A 13,536-nucleotide genomic window follows, 5' to 3' on the forward strand; every position below is an offset into this window, starting at 1 on the left:
AAACTTCGTCTTTCCTCAAGAAGAATGGTGGAGAACAGTGTAGGGGGTCAGATGTCTGTTCCAACTCGTCTTTTTACTGGCCCATCTCCCTCCTGTAGCCGATTAGAGATAGAATGGTCTGGTTGGGCCATTACGGGAGTCCTGTGCCATTGTAGTGGCGACCACAATGGCTGACACTGTCTCCAATTTGGATTTACTCGTCAGGACAAGGCCTTAAAGCCACCAAACTTCCCGATGGAGTGGATCAGTCAGCACTACTCTGTCCTGCGCCTAAGCATTAGATAAGCACATCTTCAGTAAGATGAATACAAGCAATATATGTCTGAGCATCAACTCCGCATGCCTCAATCACCCCCAAAACAGTTGTCGCTGAAGCATAAAAGCGAGCAAGACTGATATATATATATATACATATATCATAACAGATACAACTAATTTAGTAAGCAAATGCTGCATGACATAGCGCTCCACTGACTTTTATGATGTATTTGGTCTGTTAACCCAGCAAGCATCAATCCCTCAGAGAGGAGACGAGGAGTAAAGCAAGTGAGACGAGAAAGAAAAGGGAATCGGGGGGGGGGAAAGGGTAAAAAGAAAATTGCAACGTTCGGAAGGTCAACAGGATGTGCCGTATTTAGAAGCAACGCTAATCAAAGACCCTGGTTGAGGCAATGTCATCCCCAGCGGTGGAGGCGAACGGACGGAGATAGAAATAAAATGGGATAGAAAGTGATAAATGCAATGAAAAACAGCAAGAACAAAGGGAGCTAGAACATGGAACACATTCAGCTCTTTCTCATGTTTTTTGTTTCACCCACATTGAGATGAGGTTGGTATTATAGACTCTTAGTCATTTGTTCAATCCATTCATTTGCTCATAACATCTCTGACCCATAATACCACTGATGGGAAAAGAGCCGCTGATGAGATATCATTTTAATTTGATCACTTTACGTCATTTTTAGAAATAGCTGATCTGAGAGGCTTCTTATTGTTGAACATTTTGGAAATGATACACCTTTTGTTTGTGTCCCATGAAAATCTTATTTTTGTCCTATTTTCTGGGGGAGTAATACATCCCACCACTGTTCTTTATTTTAGGGTCAAATCAAGTACACATTTGGCACTATTCAGGGATTTAGGGGGGCTGCATCACTCCTGGAACAACTTCTTCACTGTTTCTTAGTCCGCTCAGCTTTGGACTGCAGCTTTTTTAGCTAATCAAGAGGGAGAGCCATCCATGATCTCCCCCCCCCCCCTCACCCTAGAGGTCAAGGCTGGTTTCCTGTTATTCTGGCCCTCTGTGCTAATGTCTGTTGCTCAATATCCACATCCATGAAGTTATTTCACTCTTGTTCTGCTGTGACAGAGTCAACGGTCCATGACTGTCGCCCAAGCAATCTTGGTATAAATCACACTGACTGCGTAAGGCTGTGTGCGTGAGTGTGCGTGAGTGTGCGTGAGTGTGCGTGAGTGTGCGTACATGCGGTCCGCCACTGGTCTCGTTTTTTACAAGTCACCATAGGATGTGAAGAACATTCATTTTGCCCTCTTGACCCCGGAAATACCAATGGCCTCGCTAAGCGGTTTGCTGGTAAATGAGGTATAGAAGAAGATCCCTGTCCTCTTCATCTACTTATATCAGTCCCCCCCGTTTCCCATTCCATGAGAAGACATGTTTATGGATGTTGATGATTTTCATTTAGATGTTAGGTATGAGGGGGAGATGTGAGTGGAAAACCATTAGGGAGCATTAGGGAGGACAGGAAATGGCCTAATTTCATGAAAAGTGCTTATAATCACATTTGACCTTAAATTTGCATTAATTCTTGATGCAAATTCCATTAAATAGGTATCAAAGAACGTGTCTGCCTGAATAGACTGCTGCCAATTACCATAATAACAACACTATGTGGCCAAATGAACAGGCTTAATGTGTATTAAACACATTTAACTGGAAACATTATCATAGCAAACTGATCGAATGCTTATAAAATGAAGACCAACGAGTGTGCAGCCAAAATCGATGATGGCCAATTTGCTGATAGCACAGCAGCCTTTGGAGAAAAAGCACATTTTGTTGTAATGTGCCAATATCTGGGAGCGATGAATGAACTTACAATATGATGTACTTTAAAATACCATCAGCATTCCCCTGGTTTGTCTGCAGCACCCTGGAGCCACAACTAACAAGAATATCGAATAAAAGTTTGCAGGACAACAAAAACTCCCATCTAGTAGCTTCCCATGTACAGGGCCTCACTGCTCTCTGCTCCCGGAATACCTCCAGGGTATTCCAGAAAAAGATAGGAGACTGGTTCACAAATTACCGGCATCCGTTTCCCATGTCTTCAATTGTGCATCGTACCATTAAGACAGCACCACTACTGTGACCATTTTGGGACATCTCAGGATTAGCTTGACATTCACTTGTTCCGTTTCCATCCGTCGGAAGGCTGACTTTGTTAAGTTTAGCTCAACAAGCTGCGTTGCGTCGGGCTGCTGTACGTTGTCAGTTTCAGTTGTACTTTATCAGTTTTAACTTTAGTCTGGCAGCTTTAGCTGTTGGTAAGCCAGTTCGAGTTAACGTTGTGCTTCAGACACATGTGTTGTGAACTGTGCACAGTATAGAATCTGAAGTGCAGCTGAGTCTCACGCCGGGTTCACACCGAATGTAGACGCGCCACCATTTTCAGAGAAATAGTTTCGGAGTCTGGTCTATTTTATATGCGTTCCTCGAGCTAATCTGGGAAGAAAGCACTGATAAACGACTGTATTTATCAGAAAATAGCCAGCGAAACTGCGGTTTGTGATTGTGGTTTTTAACTGACATGCATTTCACATACTTGTCAGTTCTATCGAAAATAACAGAGGAGCAGAAACGCTTGTTGACTGGTGTGGAGAAATGCGCTTCTGGTGTGAACAGCCGGGCTCCTGCTTGTGCGACAATTGACTTGACACGGCGCTTCAGCGCCCATTGTGAAGCCGCTATTATGGATGAGGGGTAAAGCCCCACAAAGTAGAGCTTGCACAGATACAATCGAGTCCAGTCGAGAGCCGAGTCTGACAACTTGAGCTTGACATGGCCGTAACATTTGATCAACTAGAAAGAGTTATAGATTGCAGCTAGCCTGCAGCTAGCCTGACCAACAACACCACGTGTGCATTAAAGTGTTATCGCCACTGTCTCAAGATATAAATTAAAACACCCTGTAAAAAGGAAATTCATTCAAAATACCAACCTGAACCTCCTAGACCCAGTTTCCCTTTCTACGTAATTACGCAGAGCTCAACATAGCTGCACTGAAGCCGGTGGCTGTGCTATGGGCGCTCCAGGAGACTATGAGCTGACTTGTCATTATTAGGTGTCAAAGTAGCACTAAACAGTATTTCTTCATCTTCTTCTGCCTTTTCTCAACACGAACGCTTTAAGTCCCGAGCAGCAACTGTCCTGACATGCTAATGGCGGCACATACACCACTTTGCTAGCATGCAAAACTTTTTTAAAACACTTTTGAGGAACACAATGACTCATTGACATAGCAATCATTAGAACATTTGCTACAAACGTTAAGTAGCATTCTTGAATGCTAAAAAGAACATGTATATTTCAAAGTTGGGAGGACCAAATTACATTGTACATTGTGTTTTCATAATGTGGGTGGTCATCGAGGCATTAGCGAGGCCGAAAGGGCATTGCAGGGTATGTGAGCAGCACACTCACGGCTCCAGCCCACAAGCATTACATTACGCTGACAGCCATAATACAACTTTAGGGTATAGCATTCACCACATTGTTGCACACTAAGTTAACATTATGTTGATTCGAAAATAAATCTATCTGTTCCAACCCATCCAACCAAAGTGGAAATGTGTTTTCTCTTACTGCGAGAGGAGAGAAAGTGGAGAGACGCAAGTGGAAAAAGCTAGAGTGGCAACGAGTGGAGTGGCAAATTGTAAATGGACTTGCATTTGTGATGACAGAACGCCTTAAGAGAGGAGATTTTTCACTGGGACTGTATATCTAGATTATAATTTCTGTTCAGTATCATTGACCTTATCTTAATTTAGAAATAATATAACCATGGTAATAGAGGTAACAACCAGGGGAAAGTCTCTTCTTGAAAAGAAAAAATCAAATGTCTTTTGACATTTGATTTAATGGATTCAGATAAATGGTCAGCTAGCAGATTTTTGCTGAGATTTTTTGAGGTTACGTTTTTTATATTGACTTAAAAATGGTGGATTTGGTGGAAATGGTGGACATGGCTCGTTGTTAGTGCTACCGCCGGTGTTGTTTCTGTTCACTAGCTACTTCTGGCTGTAAAGTAAAGCTCTGCCTGCCTGTGTGTAACACTGTTGCATCAACTTTGAGCAGCCGTGCTGTGCCGACAGAGTACTGACAGGCAGAGGCGAGGCCTTGAATATTTATCTCAACTAAATGTTGATTTAGATTCAAGGGATTGAGTACCTGCGGCCCAATAACAAGCCGGCTTTTCACTTACCTCGGGCAAGCAAGCAGACAGACTTGATTTCATGGCCTGTCTATTATGCCAGCCGTGATTGTAAGTCACTGTGTAAAAGAGCGGCAGCTACTTGAGAGTTTAGAAGGAGGACTAATAGTACTTGAGGCTACAGTGCACGGCTGGGGGGGGGGGGGGGGGGGGTGAGTATTACCCTGACGGCAGACAACGTCAAGATGTCTCCCTCGGTCCCTCGGGGTAGGGTAAACTGTTTGTGTCGGTTGTGACGGGGAAGGGGGAGGGAGGGGTCAGCGGTCCTATCAGAGTTTGTCGGAGAGGGAAAGGAGAGCTTCAAGGCCACACACACACACACACCTATTGTCCCGGCGTTTCCGCAACTGCTGATCGAGGCCTGACCATCCACAGGAAGGTAAACAACCCCTTATCAGTGCTCTGCAGGGGCCTGCACTGTCCCCTGGCCTCTCACCCCTGCATACTGCACATTACACACTCCATACCACACACACACGCTTCCTGACCATCTCATCTCCGTCATAAGTCCTGAAATTCAACCCCAAAAATGTGCTGATTAGTCTAGTCAGTATAATGGCAAAATACTTTTCGTGTGTGCCAAGTCCCTGCGTCCAATGTTTGCTGGAGGATGTGATAGCGGGTCTGGAGACAGCCTGTCTTCACACTAGCTCTGTTTACACCTCTGGGAGCCATTCGGCCGTTGTCTCGTCGTCGTCGGAAGCCAGCGGAACAACAAGTCCAACAGTGGCGTATGGAAGGTCTATGGCTCACTTCCTCCGTTGTTCACTCACTCACTCAGAGCCCTGTCTGCGGCCAGTAATTAGGCATTCCTTATTCTTTGATGCAGATGAATCTGATGGTCTGGATTGTGGTTATTCTAAGCATGCAGCAGCTGCGGCCATTAAATATATGCCATCATTTTTATGTTGATCTTCCAATACACTCTCAGGTGATCTGTTATATTCCAGACACCATCAGTTACTGGGAAGAGCACGTCTTTTCCATTCACTTATATATTTACCCCCCCCCCAAACACTGAAAGAGCATTAGCAAAACACAATTAATCATCCAAGTGTTAATTGGTGGATAGACAGACTAATTTAGCAATTTTCATGCTAACTGCGTGCAACCAGAGCAGATTGAAGCTTTGGAGATTCATTGCACAGTGGTTGCCCCCAATCATTCAAGATTGATGTAGCTTTGCACAACATATGCTTCGTGGAGAACCAACAGAGATTAGCTCGTTATTCTTGACTGATTTTTGCCAGAAAAATATTAATGCTTTCCGATACGAGGGTGGCATAGTAATGAAGGCGCTGTTATTTTTTTATACATATTGAAAGTGAGGGAAGTTAAAAGTACAATCCATGCATCCCAGGGTAAACAACAACCAAATATTGTTTTCTGATGTTAAAGTTTGAGAAGCCCATTTGTTTTGTATTTTTTATATTTTGGTCACACAAATGCTATTGGGCCTCAAAGAACAGAAAGGTTTTGAATTATCTAAGCGAGCTCTGCGACGGCTTCAAGTGTGTGATATCATTTTCACCATATAACTCATGGAAGTGTCTGAACTGGGGAGAGTTGTTAAACAAGTGGAACTTTATTCCCTCCAGCGTCTGTGAAAAGATTAAGTATCCAGAGTTTGACTGTAAGATTTGTTGTAGTTATAGTATATGAGCAGATTAAAATAATCTGTCAGATGTCTCGAGGCTTTTGCTTTGAGTCACATAGTCTGCTTTCTGACATATTGCAGAAATATGAGCAAATGTCCAAATCCAGTGAGGATTCTCCCATCACAGCACACACACACACACACACACACACACACACACACAAGCTCTCTAAATACAGATTGGCCGGTGTGGCACCTGAATCAACAGGAAAACGAGCCACCCAGTGCTTGAATCAAGAGGTTATACAACACACTGGACAGTGCTGACCGCTTTAGGGTCTGCAGAAATATAGTATACTTTCTCACGAAAAAATGCCATGTACTTAGTTCAACACAATTGGATGAGAATGCTCTGAAATGCTATTTTTAGGGTTTTGTCAGAATTTCCTTTCGGCCAAAAGAAAAGGTTAAAAGCAAAGGCCCTTCATTCGTGCTAAAACATGACATGAAGCATTTGAGCTGACATTTGAGCTGAGAACATTTTGTTCACAGCTATACAGGAAGCGATTAAGGGGCTGATTCTGCCCAGCATAACAGCAGCCTCATTAATGAAAGTCACTGGTGAATAAAGTTTGAAAGAAATTAAGACATATGATATAAAATGCTATCTCCCTCCCCGACATCGGAAGCCTTCCCAACTTTGACTGTCAGTGAGAGGTGAGACAGCTGAGCCACCAAGAGTTTTCTATCCAGGTACATTTCCTGTGTTTGTGCAGACCCCAGGACTGAGCATGGGTAGACGGACCTCGAGATAAGAGTACATTATGCCATGCCTTATCTGGACAGACCGCAGGCATGTCGATATGAACAAGTGGCCGCCATGCTGACGAGGCGTTTATCTCGCCCGCCACTAATGAGCCATTCAGTGCTCATGCAACTGCGTGAGGAAAAGCGTCGGGCCAGGGGGCGCAAGACCTAGTAGTCACACAGTAACACAGCAAAAAGCCTTAAAGAGCTGTACTGATGAGCATAGATGTCTAACATCCTCAGTCATACTAAGCTCTTTCCGTTACTTCAATTATTTAAAAGCAGGCATGACTATTAAAGCAATGCTGGAGTGCCATTTAGAATAAGAGGGATCCAGTCCTGTAACAGAAAGTGGCGGTTAAGACCAGACACCATCTACAGTAAAAAAGGATTATTGTTTTCAGCTTTTTTAGTTTTTAGTACAATAATAATTCATATGTATTATAAATAATATAAAAAATGTGTATAGTATAATAATAATGAGCAAGCAGGGTTAATTGTTCTTATTTGATTTTCACCTTTTTCTATTATCCATATTGTCACTATTACATGAAATGCCATTTAATTGTGTTTCGTTGTTGTTTTTTGAATCCCACAAACAGCATTACTTATATGCCACATTGCATGCTGGAGCCATCTTGAGTAACAGCCAAGTGTTAGGTGGTGAAAGTCCTACGGCAACGAACAGCAAAGAGGAACACAGCGTCAGTGAGGCTCTCCGTCACTGCATTTTCAAACAGAGGAAAAGCTCGGCAGTCAGAAATGGATTGTTATTTGGGAGGGGCATAACATTCGAGGAGATTGAAATCGGTCTAGAGGCAGCGACAAGTGGTCGCGTCTCCCTGCCACCCAGTCTGACAGCAGGCAGAGCTGGCTCACTGCAGTAAAACGGGGGAAGTGGACTGTTTTGACTTTCAACGCCATATTTAACACGACTTTTTTTCCTTTTTTTCTTGAAGCCTATTCCAGTATTGCCTGCCTGCCTTCTGAGGAACTTTTGTCATTGTGTTGTTTTTTAAAATCAAACACTTCATTTCTGTCAACTAACACATGCGTTGTTTGTTTCGTATTTTTCGACATCTTTTGTTGAACTTAGTCTTTTATCCTCACTTTTTCTAACTTATCACATTTAACTGGGTCTCCATATCTCCCGGTCTTTATCTCCGTCTTGTCCTTTTTCCTATCTGTGTTTTTTTTTAATCCCCTAGCTACTTACTTCTCTTTCCCCACATCTTTCCTCTGAACCACTTATCTGCTCTTTGACAGTCACAGAAATGTGACCCCCCCCCCCCCGCACTCCCTTACTGTCTCCATGAATCAGTCTTTATGAATTCTGTTATCTCTGTTTGTCTGTCTGTCTGTCTGTCTCGCTCTCTTTCCCTCTTTATGATTCATTTTCAGACGGCCCTCCCTCCTTCTCCAGCGGCTCGCTAATCGCTTTTGTGCTTTTCCTTTAGCCCGTGGAGGGAGACTCTGGGGTAGGCAGAAATGCAGCAGGAGGTCTGGTAGCTAACATCATGATGTCTGGCTCCCCGCTGGGAAAGTTGTTGCAGAAAGGGGCATGTTCAACACTACTTCCCTACCAGGAAACGCCGGGCACACAGTGGATAAAATCACGAAATGCAACGACTTCAGTCAGATGCACAGATGATTGCTTGTGTCCAACTGCTACAGGCAGCTTAAGTGGTAGCGGTTATTGTGCTTGCAATTCTAAAACGGCCCGGAAATGTGAAATTGAAAAACGTCTTATATAACTAACTCCCATGTAATAAGCAGCTAGGGCCAGACAGAATTTCAAAACTTTCACTTCTTAGTGTTCTTATATGTACCGTAAGATATGACCAGAATTTTTGTCTAAAACATAAAAAAAAGAAAACGAATGTGAAGTGGTAACAGTGTTGACATTATGTTGAAGATGGCTATTGTGTTGCAGAGTTATCTCCTGAAATGAGCGCACAGACCAGCTAGCCCCGGCCCGTCCAGTCTTGTAATACCACTTGTACCTCTAGAGGCAGTAGTGAGTCACTGTAGTGTTGTGTCGGCCTTCAGTCCACCATGAGAAGACGGAGAAATAGAGCGTTTTTTGGTTTTTGGAGCGACATTGGAGCTTGCACCATAAAACCAACTAGAAGTCGGAATATCTCGGCCTGTGCCATCTTTTAATCTATCCCCCAACTGTATGCATGACAAATACAAAATGTCAGCAGCAGTGGCGGCTGGTCAATAGAGGGCCATGGGGCCTGGCCCCACCATGAGCCACACGAAAAAAATCATAATAATCATAAATTATACAAATTGTCAATATTTGTGTTTTTGAACTATGGAATGTACCCAGTAATGTGTGTAAAATATGATATCTGCGCAAAATATATGCTTTTCCTGCTCGTCCTCTCCGCCTGTGTGCTCGTCTGCTCGTGCTCTCAGTCTGTGTGCTCGACACGTCGGAGAACACTCAGAGATAAACCCGTAGGCTGGACCATGTAGGACCTTTAAAACAAACAGATACATTTTTAACACAATTAACCTCACAGGGGAGGCAGTGTAGTGAAACTAAGACATCTGTGCTGTTGTCTGTTTTATTGGCGCCTGACAGAGGCCTGTCCAGAGATTATGGATGAGCTGTAGACAAGAAAGAGAGGCCTGACTGATCCCAGCACATCAGGGATTTTAATGATCAAGGTGTAAGGTGAAAGCAAGGATGAGCTTTTCTAGGTTTAAAAGAAATAGGCAGTGGGCGATTTTATAAATAATCCAGAGCTGATGAAAAACAGGATCTCATGTCAAATTCCAGGGTAGAAGTAAGAGCTGTGTCTGGCTTCTTTTGCCTGCGGTTTTAGATACATACAGAAAATGAGTGTTGGGACTTAAGAAGTTGATCTGGTGGACTTAATCACATCACCGCAGTTTGACTCCGATAATCGCTGGAGAAGGCTGTGAAACATCCAGCAATTTCCATCAACTACAGTCTTTACATTTTGCAAAATTGGTCAGATTATCTGGAAGATACCTTATCTCGGGCTGCTGCAACAGTACTGATACGTCCACTGGCTGATATTAGAACAACTCAACAATGTACCCCAGAACATTTCAAATTAAGCAAAATGTCTAAAACCATGGAAGTAGTCTAGAAAAACTATTGCCAAGTGATCTGATAGTGTTTAAACTGCACAACACCAATTCCCTCATTCATCGGCCAGTCATGATATGGCATCTCTCCAAAAAATAAATAAATGCATGACAGCAGAAGACAGGGCAGCGGGCTCAAGGTTCCAGTTTCAGGAAATTAAGCGGATAAGTATGTATACACAAGTCTCAGACGTATACACATGAATGTTAACTTCCTAGGATATTAACAGATAAAGTAGATAAGTGTTCAGGTTTCTTAAATTGTGAGTGCAGTAGCTGCTGTACATTCAAAGCGTGCTTCAGACATCACAAAAGGATTTAATAATAAGCCCGATATCAAGGAGCTGACAGAAGAAACAAAGCTAAAGCTCAAGTAAGACACCATATTGCCTGCAACTGGCCAAGAGAGATGTGGGATTTGTTGCAGGCTGCAGGTTATTTTTTGATTTACTTTTTCTGTGTTTACGTCTTCTTTTTTTTTTTTTAACTAAAAAAAAAAACTTTCATATCTCTGTATCCCTGCCATTAGCACCCCATGCTGCGGGGTGTTTTAATATTGTGATTTGACAGCACTGAAGACAGATTTAGCGGACAGGCATGTTTTTTCTGGCACATGATCATAACAGTGATGTATGTCTGCCAGGGCCAATTTAAAAGTTGTAAATGCCAGTTTATTATTTTAGTACATCGAGACAGGGTGTGATAAAGGTGATTTGGCACTGAAGTGTTTGTGCCAGCTTGAAGTGCATCATTGGAAAATGAATGTGGACAACCTTATTTTGCTGACAGTCCATGTCAGAACTAACAGCAGTGTGCATTATGCTTTCTTGTACGGCATTTAGAGTGTGAGGGGATTTTCTTTCTGTACATTATCTTACCAAAATAAAAAAAAAGCTGCTGAGCACAGAGAGTGTATATCTTTATTGATACTTTTATCATAATTGTCACTCTCAGATAGTGGTGCAGTTTGTCTAAAACTATATAGCATAAGATTTATAGGGTTGAAAAGACCAGTTAATCTCGAACATCTTGAATATCTTCTACCTAGAACTAAAAACTTTATATACCATACATCACATGTATGTATTGAAGATATTTACACAACAAGGTAGAAATGAAATACATTGATCTATTGAATCCATGTGACCACCCCAGATGCCAGATTACTGCAGGGAAGTGAGACCCAAACACCCCGAGGCTGCAGGGCCTCACACTGCCTCACCACTGTTAACAGTGTGAGGCTGGATTATGGCCTGAGGGCACAGGGACAGTTTCAGATCTCTTTGCCACCTTATAGGGATTACAGGTTTGAATTCGATATGGATAGCCACAGGCAACCCGTAGAGGGAGTGTTAGAGGGGGCCAGCAGAGGAAGGATCATATGAAACGTGTAAGCTCCCCACATGTTTCCTTGAGCCTTGTGCCCGGGCCGTCTTTCAATAACACATTCTCCATCACGAAAACCTGAACAACTACACAAACAATTGCTCCCCAAGATGAATCAGAGGTTCAATAGTCTGAGTATCATCGGATTTATTTCCCTACTCCATCAAAAATATTGTGCACGATATAATCTCTGAGCTGTTGTGAGGATAAACCATCATTCAAGACAAAAGACTTCCCAACAACTACTTTGCACATAACCTCTCTCTACAGATCGGTAGTAAAATCCTGATTTATCGTGCAAGTTAAAACAAGAAAAAGAGCGAAATAATAGTCTTCAGTCTGAAATTATGGAAGAACAGAAGGCGGGACAAGATTAATATCTACCTTTGAACTTTGGGTCGACAGAAATATGCCCTGGAGGCTCAATAGCCACTAAAACCAGCGGCCTGTGGTTTGTTGTCTGAGGTTATACCCTTTTCAATAAATGCACGTTTTATAACCCAGTGACATAAGATCTAAATGCTGAAAACGCTGAACATCAGCTGGTACACTTACCAGAGGCTGCAGCCGTGATGCACAGAAGAAGTGCGAGCCGCGCCACGTGACCTTCCATCTCTGTTGAGTTTACGTTCGAGGTGCCGGTAGAAGCGGAGTCTGGGTCTCGGGGGTGTGAAGCTTCTCGGGCAGAGGCTGAAGAGTCCTCGTCTCGTGGCAGAGCAGCAGTGACTGTGACGGCGGAAGAGCAGACAACTCCAGTCTTTAAAAAGGCAAAAAAAAAAAAAGAGGCCGGAATTCAATGAGGAGATATGATGGTTGACAAGGATGTGACCAGCTGCCAATCTTATGTCACTTTCTTACTCAGCATACAATGTGAAAACAAGTGTAAGCACATATATCTCCTGTTATCCAACACACATATATCCCATATCAGCCACACATGTGGGCAAAAGTATTGAACATGAATATAAAAAGTGCAGTTTCATCATCAATAAACATATTTTATTAGCGTCTCGCAACAAAGTAATTGAGAGCACCCAGGGCATCGGGCACTGATACAACCCATTCAACACTGACAGTGGAGGAAGTGTTGCTTAAATGTTTGAAATTCCTCCAGTGAGATGACAGGATTTTCCTCCTGAGACAATCCCACAATAATTATTTTTTCGCCTTCCTGGCGCACAATGAGGGTCTGAACCCACGGGTTATCTGGTGGTCACTGTAAGTTCTGGCCCACTGTTGCAGGAAGCACTACGGCATCGCTTTCTTTAAATAATATCACGATGCCGACATCAGATAAGGAGGAGACTGCTCTTGTTATGTGATTCATATAGAGGGAAAGGAAGAGCCTGTGTAAACTCTTTATGCAAAACACTCACGTTATTTCCCCGCGCACTTCTTACTGCGGGAGAAAACTGTCTTTGACGAGCGGCATAATCACTAAAAGTGTACTTTAAAAAAAAAATCCATAAATAGGCTGAACTGGTGAAACAAAAACAAAAAAATGAGTCCACCAATAAACACGTATAAAGTGCTACGGATGGAATTAATGAGGCAAAACAGTGATATGAAAGTAGATCCCTGATACGAGTATCGACATTTTGGCCATAACTCCTTGTTTTCACAAATCTAATACTTCGCAATCATCGCAATCATCGCAAAACAGACATAACACGGACTGGTCGAGGATTAATTAAGGACAGAGCATGCGCATTACTGCCCTCTAGGCTATACCACAGAAATAACATGGACCACGCATCCCTGTGGAAATACGGCAGATTTAAAACAAAGTCACGAACCTCCAAACTTACTTTCCAGGTTACGGTGGCTTTCTTGAATAAAGTAAGGCTTTGTAATCCACGGGCGAGGATGTGGCCGATGTAACGATGTCAGGACTTTCCAAACTTTTGAGCTGGCTGGGCGGTGCAGATTTACTTTTGTACCCCTCCCACCGGCCTTTTTTCCTTTTTCTTTTTCCGAGCAACATTAGTGCTGCTGCCCCTGTCACAGCATTGTCTTATCTGGACAACACAGAATATATTAAACATACATAAGTCTAAATCTCAAAGTTATTCTTGTGATTTTGTAGCACTGCATTTTATTAATAGC

General features: G+C 42.8%; 1 protein-coding gene across 2 annotated transcripts in view; it reads right to left on the reverse strand.

Annotated features, from left to right (window-relative positions):
* eng (endoglin) overlaps nucleotides 1–13,327 on the reverse strand; it is a 38,329-nt gene extending 25,002 nt beyond the window's left edge. Inside the window, exons 1-2 of one of the 2 annotated variants that reach the window (XM_079289966.1) lie at nucleotides 13,239–13,327; nucleotides 11,986–12,187 (exon numbers count right to left, since the gene is read on the reverse strand). In XM_079289966.1, the coding sequence (XP_079146092.1) occupies nucleotides 11,986–12,043 (58 nt within the window). In that variant the 5' untranslated portion in view covers nucleotides 12,044–12,187; nucleotides 13,239–13,327. The remainder of the gene's footprint in view (nucleotides 1–11,985; nucleotides 12,188–13,238) is intronic. The other variant, XM_079289967.1, reaches the window with a different exon arrangement.
* Between the last annotated feature and the right edge of the window lie 209 nt (nucleotides 13,328–13,536).

This window comes from Melanostigma gelatinosum (assembly GCF_949748355.1).
Source record: "Melanostigma gelatinosum genome assembly, chromosome: 18".
NCBI classification, from domain to species: Eukaryota; Metazoa; Chordata; class Actinopteri; order Perciformes; family Zoarcidae; genus Melanostigma; species Melanostigma gelatinosum.